The sequence below is a fragment of the Palaemon carinicauda genome, chromosome 29, assembly GCF_036898095.1.
Source record: "Palaemon carinicauda isolate YSFRI2023 chromosome 29, ASM3689809v2, whole genome shotgun sequence".
Lineage (NCBI taxonomy): Eukaryota > Metazoa > Arthropoda > Malacostraca > Decapoda > Palaemonidae > Palaemon > Palaemon carinicauda.
In genome coordinates, this window is record NC_090753.1 from 93,533,523 (window position 1) to 93,552,538 (window position 19,016).

General features: G+C 46.5%; 1 protein-coding gene across 5 annotated transcripts in view; it reads left to right on the forward strand.

Moving 5' to 3' along the window:
* Ge-1 (Enhancer of mRNA-decapping protein 4 homolog Ge-1) overlaps positions 1 to 18,802 on the forward strand; it is a 131,268-nt gene extending 112,466 nt beyond the window's left edge. For all 5 annotated transcript variants that reach the window (XM_068352946.1, XM_068352948.1, XM_068352950.1 and 2 more), the window contains 5 exons: positions 5,892 to 6,057; positions 6,609 to 6,768; positions 7,062 to 7,266; positions 16,934 to 17,097; positions 17,670 to 18,802. In XM_068352946.1, coding sequence (XP_068209047.1) covers positions 5,892 to 6,057; positions 6,609 to 6,768; positions 7,062 to 7,266; positions 16,934 to 17,097; positions 17,670 to 17,844 — 870 coding nt within the window. In that variant the 3' untranslated portion in view covers positions 17,845 to 18,802. The remainder of the gene's footprint in view (positions 1 to 5,891; positions 6,058 to 6,608; positions 6,769 to 7,061; positions 7,267 to 16,933; positions 17,098 to 17,669) is intronic.
* Positions 18,803 to 19,016: the final 214 nt, after the last annotated feature.

Sequence of the window (19,016 nt, forward strand, 5' to 3'; positions counted from 1 at the left end):
TATAGGAAGTATTTATTTTAGTGTTGTTGCTGTTCTTGAAATATTTACTTTTTCCTTCTTTCCTTTCCTTACTGGGCTATTTTCCCTGTTGGGGCCCCTGGGCTGTTAGCGTCCTGCTTTTCCGATTAGGGTTGTGGCTTAGCAAATAATAATAATAAGTTTGGAGTTTGTGCCTTTCGACTGTCGAATGTGATGTGTTCCTGCCCGGGCTGTAATGGTCGCCCTTGTGGTATCTCTGTGAGCTGGGTAGAAGTGGATCCTCAACCCGTATGTCTGTCTTGTAGAGGAAAATGATGTTCAGTGGAATCTCGAGGTGAGTATTGTAGGTATTGGTCATGCTCCCAGTGGGATAGATATTGCTATTGCCATAAGAAGCGAGCCAAGAGTTGGGTAGTTTCAGCAATGAATGTTGTCTCCCCACTGAGTATTCTGTGTCTGGAGCCCTCAGAGGTTTCTGTCATAGAGGACGATGGCTGTAATTTTATTAACATGTTATCATCGAATGTTAATAATGTGCATTATGAAATTGAGCCTGTTTTTATCGTGGATCCCCTGGCTATGGCAGCTACGCTCCCTGAACCGTTCCGAAAAGAAATTTCCAGAAACACCATTTCTTTCTGGTTGAGAGAAACTATCATGAGAGTATATAAATCTTCAGGGGAAGTGTCCCCCCATTGAGCACATGATATACACGGGTTTTCCGCAACCTTAGCGTTTTGCAAAAACGTCCAGGTTATTGCCGTAACCTTAGTGTTCTGAAAAAACGTCCAGGTTATTGCCACAACCTTAGCGTTCTGCAAAAACGTCCAGGTTATTGCCGCAACCTTAGCGTTTTGCAAAAACATCCAGGTTATTGCCCCAACCTTAGCGTTCTGCAAAAACGTCCAGGTTATTGCCCCAACCTTAGCGTTCTGCAAAAACGTCCAGGTTATTGCTGCAACCTTAGCGTTCTGCAAAAAACGTCCAGGTTATTGCCGCAACCTTAGCCTTCTGCAAAAACGTCCAGGTTATTGCCGCAACCTTAGGGTTCTGCAAAAACGTCCAGGTTATTGCCGCAACCTTTAGCGTTCTGCAAAAACGTCCAGGTTGTTGCCGCAACCTTAGCGTTCTGTAAAAACGTCCAGGTTATTGCCGCAACCTTTAGCGTTCTGCAAAAACGTCCAGGTTGTTGCCGCAACCTTAGCGTTCTGTAAAAACGTCCAGGTTATTGCCGCAACCTTAGCGTTCTGTAAAAACGTCCAGGTTATTGCCGCAACCTTTAGCGTTCTGCAAAAACGTCCAGGTTATTGCCGCAACCTTAGCGTTCTGTAAAAACGTCCAGGTTATTGCCGCAACCTTTAGCGTTCTGCAAAAACGTCCAGGTTGTTGCCGCAACCTTAGCGTTCTGTAAAAACGTCCAGGTTATTGCCGCAACCTTAGCGTTCTGTAAAAACGTCCAGGTTATTGCCGCAACCTTTAGCGTTCTGCAAAAACGTCCAGGTTATTGCCGCAACCTTAGCGTTCTGCAAAAACGTCCAGGTTATTGCCGCAACCTTAGCGTTTTGCAAAAACATCCAGGTTATTGCCGCAACCTTAGCGTTCTGAAAAAACGTCCAGGTTATTGCCGCAGCCTTAGCGTTCTGCAAAAACGTCCAGGTTATTGCCCCAACCTTAGCGTTCTGCAAAAACGTCCAGGTTATTGCCCCAACCTTAGCGTTCTGCAAAAATGTCCAGGTTATTGCTGCAACCTTAGCGTTCTGCAAAAAACGTCCAGGTTAATGCCGCAACCTTAGCCTTCTGCAAAAACGTCCAGGTTATTGCCGCAACCTTAGGGTTCTGCAAAAACGTCCAGGTTATTGCCGCAACCTTTAGCGTTCTGCAAAAACGTCCAGGTTATTGCCGCAACCTTAGGGTTCTGCAAAAACGTCCAGGTTATTGCCGCAACCTTAGGGTTCTGCAAAAACGTCCAGGTTATTGCCGCAACCTTTAGCGTTCTGCAAAAACGTCCAGGTTATTGCCGCAACCTTAGGGTTCTGCAAAAACGTCCAAGTTATTGCCGCAACCTTAGGGTTCTGCAAAAACGTCCAGGTTATTGCCGCAACCTTTAGCGTTCTGCAAAAACGTCCAGGTTATTGCCGCAACCTTAGGGTTCTGCAAAAACGTCCAGGTTATTGCCGCAACCTTTAGCGTTCTGCAAAAACGTCCAGGTTATTGTCGCAACCTTAGGGTTCTGCAAAAACGTCCAGGTTATTGCCGCAACCTTTAGCGTTCTGCAAAAACGTCCAGGTTATTGCCGCAACCTTAGGGTTCTGCAAAAACGTCCAGGTTATTGCCGCAACCTTTAGCGTTCTGCAAAAACGTCCAGGTTATTGCCGCAACCTTAGGGTTCTGCAAAAACGTCCAGGTTATTGCCGCAACCTTTAGCGTTCTGCAAAAACGTCCAGGTTATTGCCGCAACCTTAGGGTTCTGCAAAAACGTCCAGGTTATTGCCGCAACCTTTAGCGTTCTGCAAAAACGTCCAGGTTATTGCCGCAACCTTAGCGTTCTGTAAAAACGTCCAGGTTATTGCCGCAACCTTAGCGTTCTGTAAAAACGTCCAGGTTATTGCCGCAACCTTTAGCGTTCTGCAAAAACGTCCAGGTTATTGCCGCAACCTTAGCGTTCTGCAAAAACGTCCAGGTTATTGCCGCAACCTTAGCGTTTTGCAAAAACATCCAGGTTATTGCCGCAACCTTAGCGTTCTGAAAAAACGTCCAGGTTATTGCCGCAGCCTTAGCGTTCTGCAAAAACGTCCAGGTTATTGCCCCAACCTTAGCGTTCTGCAAAAACGTCCAGGTTATTGCTGCAACCTTAGCGTTCTGCAAAAACGTCCAGGTTATTGCCGCAACCTTTAGCGTTCTGAAAAAACGTCCAGGTTATTGCCGCAGCCTTAGCGTTCTGCAAAAACGTCCAGGTTATTGCCGCAACCTTAGCGTTCTGAAAAAACGTCCAGGTTATTGCCGCAACCTTAGCGTTCTGAAAAAACGTCCAGGTTATTGCCGCAGCCTTAGCGTTCTGCAAAAACGTCCAGGTTATTGCCCCAACCTTAGCGTTCTGCAAAAACGTCCAGGTTATTGCTGCAACCTTAGCGTTCTGCAAAAAACGTCCAGGTTATTGCCGCAACCTTAGCCTTCTGCAAAAACGTCCAGGTTATTGCCGCAACCTTAGGGTTCTGCAAAAACGTCCAGGTTATTGCCGCAACCTTTAGCGTTCTGCAAAAACGTCCAGGTTATTGCCGCAACCTTTAGCGTTCTGCAAAAACGTCCAGGTTATTGCCGCAACCTTTAGCGTTCTGCAAAAACGTCCAGGTTATTGCCGCAACCTTAGGGTTCTGCAAAAACGTCCAGGTTATTGCCGCAACCTTTAGCGTTCTGCAAAAACGTCCAGGTTATTGCCGCAACCTTAGGGTTCTGCAAAAACGTCCAGGTTATTGCCGCAACCTTTAGCATTCTGCAAAAACGTCCAGGTTGTTGCCCCAACCTTAGCGTTCTGCAAAAACGTCCAGGTTATTGCTGCAACCTTAGCGTTCTGCAAAAAACGTCCAGGTTATTGCCGCAACCTTTAGCGTTCTGCAAAAACGTCCAGGTTGTTGCCCCAACCTTAGCGTTCTGCAAAAACGTCCAGGTTATTGCTGCAACCTTAGCGTTCTGCAAAAAACGTCCAGGTTATTGCCGCAACCTTTAGCGTTCTGCAAAAACGTCCAGGTTGTTGCCCCAACCTTAGCGTTCTGCAAAAACGTCCAGGTTATTGCTGCAACCTTAGCGTTCTGCAAAAAACGTCCAGGTTATTGCCGCAACCTTTAGCGTTCTGCAAAAACGTCCAGGTTGTTGCCCCAACCTTAGCGTTCTGCAAAAACGTCCAGGTTATTGCTGCAACCTTAGCGTTCTGCAAAAAACGTCCAGGTTATTGCCGCAACCTTAGCCTTCTGCAAAAACGTCCAGGTTATTGCCGCAACCTTAGGGTTCTGCAAAAACGTCCAGGTTATTGCCGCAACCTTAGCCTTCTGCAAAAACGTCCAGGTTATTGCCGCAACCTTAGGGTTCTGCAAAAACGTCCAGGTTATTGCCGCAACCTTTAGCGTTCTGCAAAAACGTCCAGGTTATTGCTGCAACCTTAGCGTTCTGCAAAAAACGTCCAGGTTATTGCCGCAACCTTAGCCTTCTGCAAAAACGTCCAGGTTATTGCCGCAACCTTAGGGTTCTGTAAAAACGTCCAGGTTATTGCCGCAACCTTAGCCTTCTGCAAAAACGTCCAGGTTATTGCCGCAACCTTAGGGTTCTGCAAAAACGTCCAGGTTATTGCCGCAACCTTTAGCGTTCTGCAAAAACGTCCAGGTTATTGCCGCAACCTTAGGGTTCTGCAAAAACGTCCAGGTTATTGCCGCAACCTTAGGGTTCTGCAAAAACGTCCAGGTTATTGCCGCAACCTTTAGCGTTCTGCAAAAACGTCCAGGTTGTTGCCGCAACCTTAGCGTTCTGTAAAAACGTCTAGGTTATTGCCGCAACCTTAGGGTTCTGCAAAAACGTCCAGGTTATTGCCGCAACCTTTAGCGTTCTGCAAAAACGTCCAGGTTATTGCCGCAACCTTAGGGTTCTGCAAAAACGTCCAGGTTATTGCCGCAACCTTTAGCGTTCTGCTAAAACGTCCAGGTTATTGCCGCAACCTTAGGGTTCTGCAAAAACGTCCAGGTTATTGCCGCAACCTTTAGCGTTCTGCAAAAACGTCCAGGTTATTGCCGCAACCTTAGGGTTCTGCAAAAACGTCCAGGTTATTGCCGCAACCTTAGGGTTCTGCAAAAACGTCCAGGTTATTGCCGCAACCTTTAGCGTTCTGCAAAAACGTCCAGGTTGTTGCCGCAACCTTAGCGTTCTGTAAAAACGTCCAGGTTATTGCCGCAACCTTAGGGTTCTGCAAAAACGTCCAGGTTATTGCCGCAACCTTTAGCGTTCTGCAAAAACGTCCAGGTTATTGCCGCAACCTTAGCATTTTGCAAAAACATCCAGGTAATTGCCGCAACCTTAGCGTTCTGCAAAAACGTCCAGGTTATTGCCGCAAATATGATTTACTGCTTTCGGCTGCTGCATGCCATCATTACGCCACTGGGGCACAAGAAGTTTCGTTATACGCCAAGTTTAGTGAAGTGTAATCCTTCAGGGTTACTTTCATGGGGTTGTTTCCCCTACGGAATGGAGAGCTCTTCAGAGCACTCACACATCTTACTAGTGAGACATACCCTTGTAAGGTTAATTTTAACAAGACTAATCCCAAGGGAATAGTGTCAGCTTCTGCTTACGTTTACAATCGATAGCAAGTAAGTATTCACTTACGATGTGATAGGGTTTACTCGTCCACAGCTCATTTGAAGCACAAGAGTCACACCCCGGTTCAGGGACCAGCCAGTTGGTCTTGGACTTCCAACTACCTAAGAGTGAGTCTCCATAGTAAAGAGCTGAAAGGTTTGTATTTGGTGCTAGAACAAATGACAAATGTAGAAATCATTTGTATTTTTCCAAACCATACAAACCTGAAGATCTTTACACATACTGGCCCACCGTCACCTACCCACAGGAAGTCCTGCCTGGAATTGCAAAGTGGCTTGTGTTGGCTATTGCGTATGTGAACGGGGTGATGTGTCTACCCCCCGCTAACCAGAGGAGGGGATGTAATGCCCTGCTAAAAGTTTTACGGCTCGTTTCAGCTGTCACCGAAATGTATCTCCATAGTAAAGAATTTCAGGTTTGAATGGTTAGGAAAAATAAGATTATTTCCTAATTTGTCATGTTTAAATGGGATTCCGGTTAAGGTACTGAATGTTATTTGCGTTTTCTCTTAGGCTTTTTAGTTTCAATGTGGTTTTTTTTTTTTCATCCAGACATTTGTGGACACCTTAGGAGGCACAGTAACCTCTGTCATGGTTCCGTCAGTCCAGAATTCATGCCGAGAGGCATACAGCAAGATGCTCTTGCCCGGAATCAACGCTTTGACTCAGCAAGTCTTCACTCAAGTCAATGAGAGCTTTAGTCGTGGAACCAGAGAGTGTAAGTCGTCTGCAATATCATGTTCTGTATTTTTTTTTCTATTGTATATTGTATAATTATACACTAGAATATTTCTTGTCTCAAATGGATATTTTCATTACTGCTATTTATCATGGAATTGTTACGGAATAACATAGTCACTTCAATGAAATAAAGTTATTTTTGTTTACATATAAAATCACATTGCTTTACCAGTATTTAGAAAAAATAATGTAAAAGAAATTCTGAAAAATTATTCCATAATCACTTCACAATGAATGGAAAAAATATTTTGGTATCGAGTGAAATATAATAGAAAATAAAGCAAACTTTTGAAAAATTAATACTGTAATCAGCAGTAAAACAGATAAACATGGAAATGAAGGTTATTATAAAGTCAGCACATATATCCGATGGTGGCAAATCTCGTATAAAGCTCGAGGGCAGATCCGCTGCCTCATAGGGAAGGGGTTAATCAGAAAAAATAATCATTGCATTTTATATCATACGCTTCTCTTGCTGGTCTAGTTTGACTTTGTTTTTTTATAGTTTCTTTAATTGTTCGCCAACAGATCTGCAGAATGTTGAAAGTGAAGTCCAAAGTGGTCGTGCCGCTGTCCAAGAAAATTTTACCAAAGCTTCCCATAACATGAATTCAGCTTGTTCTGCTCTAAGTGCCCAGACCAAGATTTTACAAGAAAATGTTAATAAACTCTCCGTGCAGCAAAATATGTAAGTCTTGGGATGTTTTCTCGTCTTGTTTATAATGCAATTCAGCTTAGTCATGCATACATCAGGGCTTTTATGTTCATAAATTATGTAAATCTTTATCAAATAAGTGTTATGTATACGAATTATGTTCATATTTTATCATATTTTCATATCTTATTGGATTTTTTACTGGGAAATTATTTTGACTACCTGAATTATATCCAATTTTTTCTGTCCCATTTTTATAATTATGTACTTAAATATATGCCAAAGTTTTTTGCAATGTCTTTCAATTCAGTATGATTTCTCTGCAGAATTTCAGATGCTTTGTGCGACCGCATCAAATCTCTGGTGAGGGAGGAAGTGACCCGAGCATTGCAGGATCATCAAGCAACCATAGACGCCAAGAGTAGATCTCACACCCCTGCACCTCTGGCGCATCCGCTAAATCCTAAGGTGGCCCAGCAACAGGTTCAAAGCTTGATATCTTCTGGTCAGTTCAACGAAGCATTTAAGAAAGTAAGTGAAAGTAAACTATTTAGGTAGTTTAAAGGTTTAAGGCTCTCGTAAATGGCAGGGGCAAGGGACATTGCCCTATCAAGCAGGACAATGCCCTAGAGACTGACCATATATACATATGATCAGCCCCCCTCTCCATCCAAGCTAGGACCAAGGCAATGGTTGCTGATGATTCAGCAGATAGTCCTGTAGGCTCCCCCAAACATCCCCTCCTTAGCTCACAAAGAACGTGAGGTTGCAGGGACCAAGGAAACTATCGGACGTTACCACAATTCCTGTGTGTCCGAAAGCTACGATACCTCAGCCTTACTCATAAAAGTACCACAGTGATGCTCCGGCAATCCCGGGGCTGTCCTCATCATAATAGACTCGCAAACAATCATACTTTATGAAGACAAAGTGAAGAGGAGAATACTGTACAAAAAACACAAGGCCGAGATGAGAGAGTGAAGAGCACACGTCCATTCAGTACAACGGTCAGAACCTCAATAATTTCTCGTTGGCCATTACCAGCTATCACCAGAAGCTACTGTTACTAGGTGACTGGGCCTTGCATAGCTAGGAAAAAATCATGATCATCATCATCTCCGCTTCCTACGCCTATTGATGCAAAGGGCCTCGGTTAGATTTCGCCAGTCGTCTCTATCTTGAGCTTTTAATTGAATACTTCTCCATTCTTCATCTCCTACTTCGCGCTTCATAGTCCTCAGCCATGTAGGCCTGGGTCTTTTAGTGCCTTGTGGAGGCCAACTGAACATTTGGTGAATTAATTTCTCTTAGGGAGCGCGAAGAACAGGCTCAAACCATCTCCATCTACCCATCATGATCATGAAAAAATAGAAATTACTTTTAAAATTTGGAATTTTTTTCACTATGATAAAGTTACTATTCATCTTATGATTATTTTGGTCTAAATTTTAATTGTTCTGTAACCGAAATACAAACTATGCTATTTACATGGGGTATTACTTTCGGCGTAGTTGAATGACGAGCCATTAGATTTTTAACGGGGGTTAACTACCCCCTCGCTAGTTAGCGAGGGGGTAGGGGAGGGGTAGCTATCTACCCCTCCCCCCTCACACACCGGTGAACTGATTCACTTCGCTTTTGGCTTGGGTGATGGTCAGACGTGTCTACCTCACCCTCGCATATTGACAGCCTTAATCTTTTTTTATTTTTCTTACAGTTGTGTGTTCGGAAGCTGGCCTCTACCTCTATCATGCGGAAGTGCCCTGGCTTACCCGACCGCTCTTGTGGGACTTTTATGTTGGCGGTTGAGATGGACCCTCACACCTTGTGTCCGCACTGCAGAGGTCAACGGTGTGATAGAGACAAAGTTTGCAGGGAGTGCTCTACCTCCCAGTGGGAGAGGTTTTCCCGGCGACGGAAGAAGAAGTCTAAGCGGGATCTTTCTCCTTCAAGGGTTTCCTTGAAGAAGGAAGGTTCCAAGGACTCTTCTTCCGTTGCCCGAAGCTCCTCCGAAGCCCCCACTCGATCGGTCTCTCGTGAGAGGCCGGCGAGTGGTAGCGTAGGCCATTCTTTTGTTGACCAACCTCAGGGTTCGGGAGAGGGAGTTGCCTCCCATAGCGAGGCAGCTCCTCCTCCTCCGGGGGAGGATTTTAATAACACTGTGTATAATGATGATTTATTACAGCTTTGGGCTCCCTTGGGGCTTTAAGGGTTCGCCCTCCATGGAAGCCTTGTTTGACTTGATCCAGTTGGGCGCAGCTGTCAAGCAGTTGCCGGTGACAGCTGAGGTAGATCCTCTGTCTATCGTCGACTTTGTTGTGGCAGAGGCTTCCGACAGGTCTGCTCAAACCCCTGCCTTGGTTGCTGATGTTGCTGAAGGCTCAGTTCCCCCCTCCGAACATCCTTCGAGGGAGGGGCTGAGTCCTACGGTCTCTCCTGCGGGTGATTCTCCCCTTCGGGGGAGTTCACTGACAGAGACTCCTCTTCGGAGGACCGACGATGGTGTTCCTGCTCCTAGAGGTCGTCTTCTCCGCAAGGCTCACCCTCCTCTTCGCCGTAGAGGTCTTCCTTCTCCCTACAAGGGAGTTAGGAGGCGCCTCTTCGGTTCTTCGCCCTCGACGTCCCCCGCAGAGGTTCCTCTTCGACGTGAGTCGACCGTTGCAGCTGCATCACTGGACCTCTCTGCAGATTGTTCGCGATCTCCCACGCCTGCCAGACCTGTGGATCTTCCTTCATCGTTCCTGGAAGCTGACGCGCAGTGGGCGCCCACGCACCCCGTTTTCCAACGGGCACCGGTATCTTCAGGGCAAAAGGGCTTGTCTCACAATGTGAGCAAGTCCCTTAAGCGCCAGGTTTCACCTGCGCGCCCACGTTCTCCTGCACGCTCACGCGCAAGCGCTCTCCTGCTGTTGCTGAGGACCATCCTACGCGCCAGCGATCTCCTGCAGCAGAAGCAGAGTCAACTCGTCAGCGCTCTTCTGCTCGTCACCGTTCTCCTGCTTGCCAGTGCTCACCTGCGCGCAAGCGCTCGCCTACGCGCCAGCAATCTCCTATGCACCAGCGATCTCCTACTCACCAGCGCACATCTGAGCGCCCTGTTCCTGACAGGCGCCATGCGCGCTCACGATCTCCTGCGCGCCCACGATCTCCAGCTCGCCAACGATCTTCTCCTGCGCGCCATCGTTCGCCCGCGCGCCCACGATCCCCGGATCTGGGCGCAGGCAAGAAGACTCTTTCTTCTCCTTCTCGCCCGCGATCACTTGCGCGCCTTTGGAACTTGCCCACGCATCAGCCCTCACCTGCGCGCCATCGTCCGCACTCACCTTTGCGCACTTCCAGAGTTGGACAAGACACTACACGCCCACGCGCTCACGAGAAGTCTCCTGCACGCGCCCACGAGCAGCCTCCGGTACGCGCTTTTACACCTGCTGGCCCTGCGCCCCAGCCGTCTTCTCCAGACCGCGCACCTGTGCGCCAGCGATCTCCTGCACGCCCGCGCAATCCATAGCCTGCGTGCAAGCACTCTTCAGCGCGCCCACGATCCTGCTCTCCGAAGGTCACCCACGTGCCCACGCGCAATCTCACATGTGTGCGGTCGCTCACCTTCTCGCCCTATGCGTCATCGCTCGCCTGTGCTCCATCGCTCGCCTGCGCGCCGTCATTCTCCCGGCCGCCAACGCTCGCCCTTACGCCCACACGCTCCCTCGCCTGCGCGCCCACGCGCACCCTTGCCCACGCGCCCACGCGCACCCTTGCCCACGCGCACCCTCGCAACGCGAGCAGCCTGGCTTACAACCAGGTCATCTCCTCCACGACACATACACACACACGCACACACACACACACCCCGCAAGTGCAGAACAGCGCGCTCGCAGGAGGAGGGGAAGTCTTCAGAGAGGTCTAGGCACCAATCTTCTTCCTTTCAGGCAGGCCCTATGGTTTCTACTCCAAAGGATCGCCCGATCCCCTTCCCTCCAGTGGGAGTCTGACACTGCGTCTGTCAGTCGACAGCCTTGGTTTGGGTCCCTTATCAGAGCTGTCGTCCTGGCTGTTAAGCCTGCCTTCGCTGATTTGGGTCTCAAATCAACGACAGCTTCGACCCCACTGAAGAGGAAGAGAGGAGTAGAGTTCGTGGTGACTTCTCCTAGGGTCAAACTGACTCCTAAGATGTCCGTAAGGAAGGCTCCTTCCACCCCTCAGACGTTCTCTCCTTCTCCTGTGGACGAAGTTTTTCCGTCCTCAGGAGAATCTATCGAGGTGAGACCTGTTCCCACCGCACCAATGGGAAAGACCCCACCACGAGTAGGAGAATCGTCGTGTGTTGGGGCGGAGAAGAGCCCTCAGACTTCTTTACTGGAGTCCTGCATCCCTCCTAGAAGGGAACCGAAGGACTCGAAGACCGTCCCGAAGTCTTCTTCAAGGATTCGACCAGAGCCAGTGAGACCCCAGGAGAACGTCCACGTGTCCCCCCAAGTAGAGCAGTTGGGGATAGGAGACTTTGCTGCCAATTCACCAGGAGGAGAGCAGCATGATTCAGAGCATGCCTTCTGGCAAGTCCTGACTTTGATGAGGCATCTCAACAAGTTCAAGGACCCCGAGACCGCCCCTCGTGAAGGCAAGGATACGGTCCTGCACCAAGTCTATGGCACTCAAAAACCCTCTAAGGCCAGTGCGGCTCTGCCTTGGTCCCAAGGGGTGAAGAGTGCCAGAGATAAGGTTGAGGGCCAGCTTTCGGAGCTCGCCTCCTCTAGCCGTTCCTCTGCTGGTAACAAGCTCCTCCCACCTCCTCGTGTCCAACAGAGGAGGTACTTAGAGATCATGGAGGAGCCTTGTTTAGCTCTCCCGCTCCACCACTCCGTGGAAGAGCTTACCAGGGAAGTCTCTCTTGAGAGACTCTCCAACTGGCAGGTGACATTCTCGGCAACAGAGATCCTGAGTCAGGAGAAGGTCGCAAAGTGTGCCATGCAGGCCACTTCGTGGCTGGATGTCTGGCTAGGGTCTCTGGGCATCCTGCTGCGATATGAGGATCTGTCCAAAGAGAGCACCAGGAAGGCCCTGGAGACCTTCCTCCTCTCGGGCACACGTACCATCGAGTTTCTGGCCCACCAAGTTTCGAACTTGAGGGCAAACTCGATCTAGAAACGACGTGATGCGGTGACCGAGAGATTCCACTCGAAGGTCCCAGCCGTGGATGTCTGAAAGCTCAGACACTCTTCCATCCTAAGAAAGAGCCTGTTTGAGCCCAAGGATGTGGAACAGGCAGTGGAGAGGTGGAGGAAATCGAACCACGATTCTCTCCTCCAAAGGGCTCTTACATCTAAGCCCTACAAACCTCCAGCACCTCAACAACCTCCCCAGTCCAAGTCGACGAAACCGGCAGCGGCAGCAAAGACGAAGGTGTCCAAGCAGCAGCCCTTTCCTGTCAAAGACAAGAAGGGCAGAAAGTCCTCCAGGGGAGGCAAGAATCCTAGAGGGAGTGGCCGAGGCCGCAAACGCTAGGATTGCCAATCCCCCTGCATGTCCACCAGTGGGGGGATGCCTGCAAAGTTGCGCATTCAGGTGGCAGCAACTCGGGGCCGATTCCTGGATGATCTCCGTGATCAGTCAGGGATATCGCGTCCTGTTCATAACATCTCTTCCTCCCCTGACAGCGAATCCAGTGTCGTTGAGCTCCAATGCCATGGGATCGGTAAAGGGGCTAGCCTTTCGGGCAGAAGTCGAGACCATGCTCAAGAAGGATGCTCTCCAGGAGGTCGTCGACGGCTCCCCAGGCTTCTTCAGTCGACACTTTCTTGTAAAGAAGGCGTCTGGAGGCTGGAGACCCGTCATCGACCTCTCAGCCTTGAACAAGTTTGTCAAACAAACTCCGTTCAGCATGGAGATAGCAGACACGGTCAGACTTGCAGTGAGACCGCAAGACTTCATGTGTACACTGGATCTGAAGGACGCGTACTTCCAGATCCCAATCCATCCGTCTTCCAGGAAGTACTTGAGATTCAGCCTAGACAACAAGATCTACCAGTTTAAGGTGCTGTGTTTCGGTCTCTCCACAGCACCCCAGGTATTCACCAGAGTGTTCACCCTGATATCTTCGTGGGCACACAGGATCGGCATCCGTCTCCTCCGCTATCTGGACGACTGGCTGATCCTGGCAGACTCGGAGTCGACCCTTCTTCGACACCGAGACAAGCTTCTGGGACTTTGCCAAGATCTAGGGATCATGGTACTATAAATCTCGAGAAGTCTTCTCTGCTTTCATCTCAACGACTGATATATCTAGGCATGATATTGGACACCAATCTCCACAAAGCCTTTCCATCAGACAACAGGATAGCAAGGCTGAGGAGGGTCGCAGATCCTTTCCTCAGACGAGAAGAGCTTCCAGCCCAATCGTGGTTACATCTCCTGGGTCACCTTTCCTCCTTTCCCGTCTAGTTCCAAACGGCCGCCTCAGGATGAGATCCCTGCAATGGCGGCTCAAGTCCCGGTGGAATCAAGGCCACGATTCCCCTGACATTCTGGTCCCTATGGGTCCTGCGGAACAGACGGACCTTTAGTGGTGGGTGACGGACGGAAACCTTCGAAAGGGAGTGGATCTTCTCGTCCTCCCCCCGGATTTGATGCTGTTCTCGGACGCTTCAAAAGAAGGGTGGTGGGCCCATGTTCTGAACCACAGGATCTCAGGCCTCTGGTCAGAATCAGAAAAGTGCCTCCACATAAATCTGCTAGAAATGAAGGCCATATATCTGGCACTTCAACAGTTCCAACGGATCGTGGCGGGTCACTCTGTGGTGGTGATGAGCGACAACACCACGGTAGTGGCTTACATCAACAAGCAGAGAGGTACCTTTTCACAACAGCTATCCCATCATGCAGTAGAGATACTGAGATGGACCGAAGTCCACTCAATTCCACTATCGGCTCGCTTCATTCCGGGCAAGAGGAATGTGCTCGCCGACAGTCTGAGCAGAGCATCTCAGATAGTGAGTACCGAGTGGTCTTTGGATCCTCTAGTAGCCAGCAAAGTCCTGACTTTGTGGGGTTCCCCGACGGTGGACCTGTTCGCGACAGCCTTGAACTTCAAGCTTCCGCTGTACTGTTCCCCAGTCCCGGACCCCAAGGCACTCTGGCAAGATGCCTTCCAACAACAGTGGGACAACATCGACGTTTACACCTTCCCACCGTTCTGTCTGATGAGAAGGATGCTCAACAAGACCAGACTATCGGTCAACCTGTCAATGACCTTAATAGCTCCGCTATGGCATCATGCAGAGTGGTTCCCGGACCTTCTGCAGCTCCTGACGGAACTCCCGAGAGAACTTCCCCCACGACACGAGCTACTCAAGCAACCACACTGCAACATCTTCCACAAAGCTGTAGCATCGCTTCGGCTTCACGCCTGGAGACTATCCAGCATTTCCTCACAGAGGAGGCTTTTCGCAACAAGTTGCAGAGAGGACGTCTCGACACCTGCGAAAGTCATCTGCAGGGGTCTACCAGGCGAAGTGGAGAGTCTTCTGTGGTTGGTGTCATGGAAGGGGTATCTCTCCCCTCGATGCCACTATTCCAGCAATAGCGGAGTTTCTTGTGTATTTGCGGGAAGAAATCCGCCTTTCGGTCTTGGCGGTGAAAGGCTATCGCTCAGCCTTAAGCCTGGCCTTCAGGCTGAAAGGAACGGACATTTCCTCCTCGCTGGAACTTTCTCTACTCATACGAAGCTACGAGCTTACCTGCCCTCAGTCGGAAGTCAGACCTCCTCCATGGAACGTGGTTCGTGTCCTCAGGTCTCTTATGAGACCTCCGTTCGAACCATTACGCCAGGCTTCTGATCGTCACCCGTCTTGGAAGACGGTGTTCCTGCTCGCTCTGGCCTCAGCCAAGCGAGTCAGTGAACTTCATGGTCTGTCATACGACATCGCCCATTCAAGGGGATGGGGGGAGGTAACGTTTGGGTTCGTCCCTGAGTTTGTGGCTAAGACTCAAAATCCTGGAGTTCCGGACCCACGGTTCGACTCCTTCAGGATTTCGAATCTCCGTTCCGTAACATATGACCCAGACCATCTCCTACTGTGCCCAGTAAGGAGTCTGAGGCTCTATCTTAAGAGAACAGCTGCAGTTCGTACTCGAGTGCAAGCCCTGTTTGTGAGCACAGGAAGGACGAAGAGGAGGGTCACTAAGAACACCATCTCAGCTTGGATTTGCAGGGTCATCCACCATTCCCTGAATCCAGACCCTCCTCCGTCACGTCGCCCTAGAGCGCACGATGTCAGAGGCATTGCTACGTCCCTGGCATTCAAGAGAAACTTTTCAGTGACGCAGGTTCTACAAGCTGGGGTCTAGAAGCGTCAAACGACCTTCACAAGCCACTACCTGCAGGACGTGACCCACAGGAGGCTCGATACGTTCTCTATCGGCCCTGTGATGGCTGCACAACAGCTGGTCTAACCTCAGGCTCCTTAATGGACAAGTAGCAGAAGGTTGAGGGCATTGTTACGCAGTTTTAGTCTGCATGAATGAAAAAGTATGTCTGGCCCTTACTCTTTTCTTCATCTCCCCTCTCTTGGGGAAAGCAGCATCCTGGGTTCTCTGCACAGCTGACCTCAAACCACTGCAGGTAAACCATACTTCCTTGTGTTTATAGTATTAAATAATACTGTCGCGTCCCCCATACCCTGACGAGGTAGTATTGGGAACCTCCTAGCCTAGAATTCCATCTGAAGGACTTCAGGTCAACTTCCTAGGACGAGTTACACTTCTTTCCTTCACACACAAGCTTATGTAGGTCGCACGTTCCTTACGTAGCAAGGAACTTGCGAGGTGCAGGGACTCCTTATCTCGAGTGCTATACACTCGGATTCTGCGTACCTGGGCAAAGCCAAAGCCAGTAAGGCTGGGACTTACCACCCTACCTAAGGGTTAAGTCACCCCATGTAAATAGCGTGGTTTGTATTTCGGTTACGGAACAAATGACAAATTCGGAGATAATTTGTATTTTTCCTAACCATACAAACCTTAGCCATTTACACATAATTGCCCGCCAGCCCTGTCCCCCGTGAAGTCCTACCTCTAAGCGAAGTGAATCAGTTCCACCGGTGTGTGAGGGGGGGAGGGGTAGCTAGCTACCCCTTCCCTACCCCCTCGCTAACTAGCGAGGGGGTAGTTAACCCTCGTTAAAAATCTAATGGCTCGTCATTCAGCTACGCCGAAAGTAATACCCCATGTAAATAGCTAAGGTTTGTATGGTTAGAAAAAATGCAAATTGTCTCCGAATTTGTCATATCAGGATACATGTATAGTACTCTAATGTATTCAAACAAAGCAAAAAACAGTGGTCAAAATGACCTGTTTAAAGTCAGATGATGCATCAAAGTCTCACAGCTGACCCAAGAGGTTATTAAAAAAAATAAAGTAAACTTCAAAAAGAATGTTGAGTTCACTTTGTCTCATCATTGAATAGATTACAACATTCTGCTGTGTTGATTTTTCATGAAAATTCACTAATATTAGTAATGTTCAGATGACCATAGTTTCATTGAAGACCAAATGCTATGATTGGAAAATCAATCTCTTGTAGAGATTTTGTCTGAAATCTCAACCTTTTCAATTTTCAGTACACAGTTATTAGGGTTGTTTTAAGAAACTGGTGTTCTTTCAACTACATGTTGAACCTTTTAAATTTTACTTGAAATTGTAACAGAATATTTTTTCTTGTTACTCATTTACATTGAATTGCCTCCCAGGCCTGAGGCCCAAATTATTAGAATTGAGAATTTAAACTAGTCTCTTAAGTTTTTTGATTGATGATAAAACCAGAGAAGAAGAAGAGTGGATTTGTATGATCTTCAGATATTCAACTAACAACAGTTGTTAGTTTTTGGAAACAAGTCTTTGAGGAAACTTTGTCGGAATCTTCGGTATTTTCATTGAGCTTACGCAATCATTAAATCTAGGAATAGAAAACCTTCCCAAAGTCTTCATTGGTGGAATTCAGGGCTTCTTTTATCAATCTTTATTAATGATTTAATTAAAGACTAGAACAAAGTAAGATTTTTGTTTTTACAGTAAAAGAAAAATGTTCGATATTCTATTTCATGTCTCAATATTAATAATTTGTATGCCTTTCCTAATTTCAAGCACTTTTGACATCAGATTCAATTATCATATTGTGAGAGAAATCTATTATTCCCCCCGATTCCAGGCACTATCGGCATCTGATTTGGGCTTAGTGGTATTCGTTTGTGAGCGAGTGAACCCCCAGCAGGTGTTCAACATGAACCCTTGTCCATTGTCTCAAGATGTATTACTCTCCTTGGTGAACCAGTTGTCCCATGATCTATCAACATTTACAGATCTGAAACTAAAGTAAGTTAGATGTTAAATTATATCTGTATGATTTATTATGAAACAACATTTGTAGTATTGGTTTCGTGAGATGAAAAATAAAAATGGAGTAATTTTTCCGTCTTTAAGAGCTTTTGTATGAATGAATGAATGATTTGAAGTTCTCTGGCATCCTGATATCGAAGGTCATTGACACCGATATCGTTTATTATAAATAAAGATTAAAAGAATATTCAATTAAAACCAGAAAAGTAAATGTTATAAAAATTAAATAGCATTAAGAAGACCTGCAAGACTATTGTAATTTTTATGTGAACCCAAACCCAGATAAAAAGTGAAACTTATGATTGAATACATATTTATAAAATCTGCAAAATGGTAAAATATATCTATAAGAATGTCAACAGTTGTGATGTAACTACTTTACTCTATTTTATATCGATGGGCTTATAGCCTCCAGCTTTTTCAACTAGGGGTGTAGTTTAACTAGTAATAATAATATGATATCTCCAAGGAGCTAACACTCACCTGGCCTCAGGTTAAATATTAATTACTCGTCGTAAATGTTGAGAAAATTAATCTTTCCGTTCCAGGTATTTAGAAGAGGCCGTCATGAACTTGGAACCCAGCCACCCCGTGACGCGCGAACACATGCGTCACGTGCTGCAAGGCTTCCAGGGCAACCTTAACACACTGTTGGCGGCAAATCCAAACCACAAGAAGGTCAAGATGCTTCTCATGGCTGTTAACCACTTGGCTGCGTCGTAAACAAAGTGTATAGTCTATCGTTTTTGTTAGCCAGTTAGTTTTTGTATCGTATTCAAAGACCAGCATTGTTTGGAGAGCCGCTATTCAAGTATCATTCCTCATATTGTAACTCTTTAAGTATTTGTTTAGTTTTGGTTATGTTTTTATTTCTTTGAATGGAAACAAGCGTTTCTTTTATATATATATTACCATATTTTATTACTTTGAAAGGGAAATGATTGTCGAGATCATTTATCTAACTTATGCAATACAACTTTACATTATCAAATCAATTTTGAATTTGCTATTTTGTTACAATAGCAATTTGGATACAATAGTCATTTATTTCCCCCAGAAAAGTTAATTGTTAAGCTTACATAATAAGCTTTAAGGATTATGTTAAGTTCCCCGTTTTTTTAAATTTATTTTTTTTTGTTAATGCAGATTATATTTTGTTATTACTTTATAACAAAGCTTTTCTTCTTAATGAATATAATGATCTCTGGACTGTTTTCATTAACTTTTTTTTTTTCAATTCATACCTCCTTGGATATTCTTTATCTATCCCTTTGACTCCATAGATTGTTAATCACTTGTGATAATTACCATTTACTCAATTTTACAGTTATACATAACAGTAATTGTAATAAAATCTTAGCTCATTTACACTTCAGACATAGATTTGGGTGCTATATATTGTGAACATATCAAAACATATGTTTATATAATTTGCAGTATTTATGAAGCAGCATTTTACTGGAAACAAAAAAAAATACTTGAGAAATTTGATTCATTGTGATTTCAATACTGGTACTGTACAGTTGATATAGGACAGTAATTGTAAAATTGTATAACTGCAGTTAAACGAGTTTGTGTTTAGAAGTGACTCCTTTGTAGAATTACAACTGCAATATTTACAGCATCAAGTTATGATGTCTATTTTTTTAGAAACAAAAATAAAGATTTCATTTAAAGTTGTGGTGCAGTCTTTGGAATACAAAATACCTCCTTATCCAATTGTTTTTTGGGCTCAAGCCATGTCGTCCTGATGGAAGGTTCCTATAAGTAGCTTCCAAGGGATATTTGAACTACAGTTATATTCCCAGAGAATTTACCTTTAGGTCTCCAGAATTCTAACTCCTGGCACGAATATCTTTAAAATTTCTCTTAAGGATATCGCATAATCAGGGAAT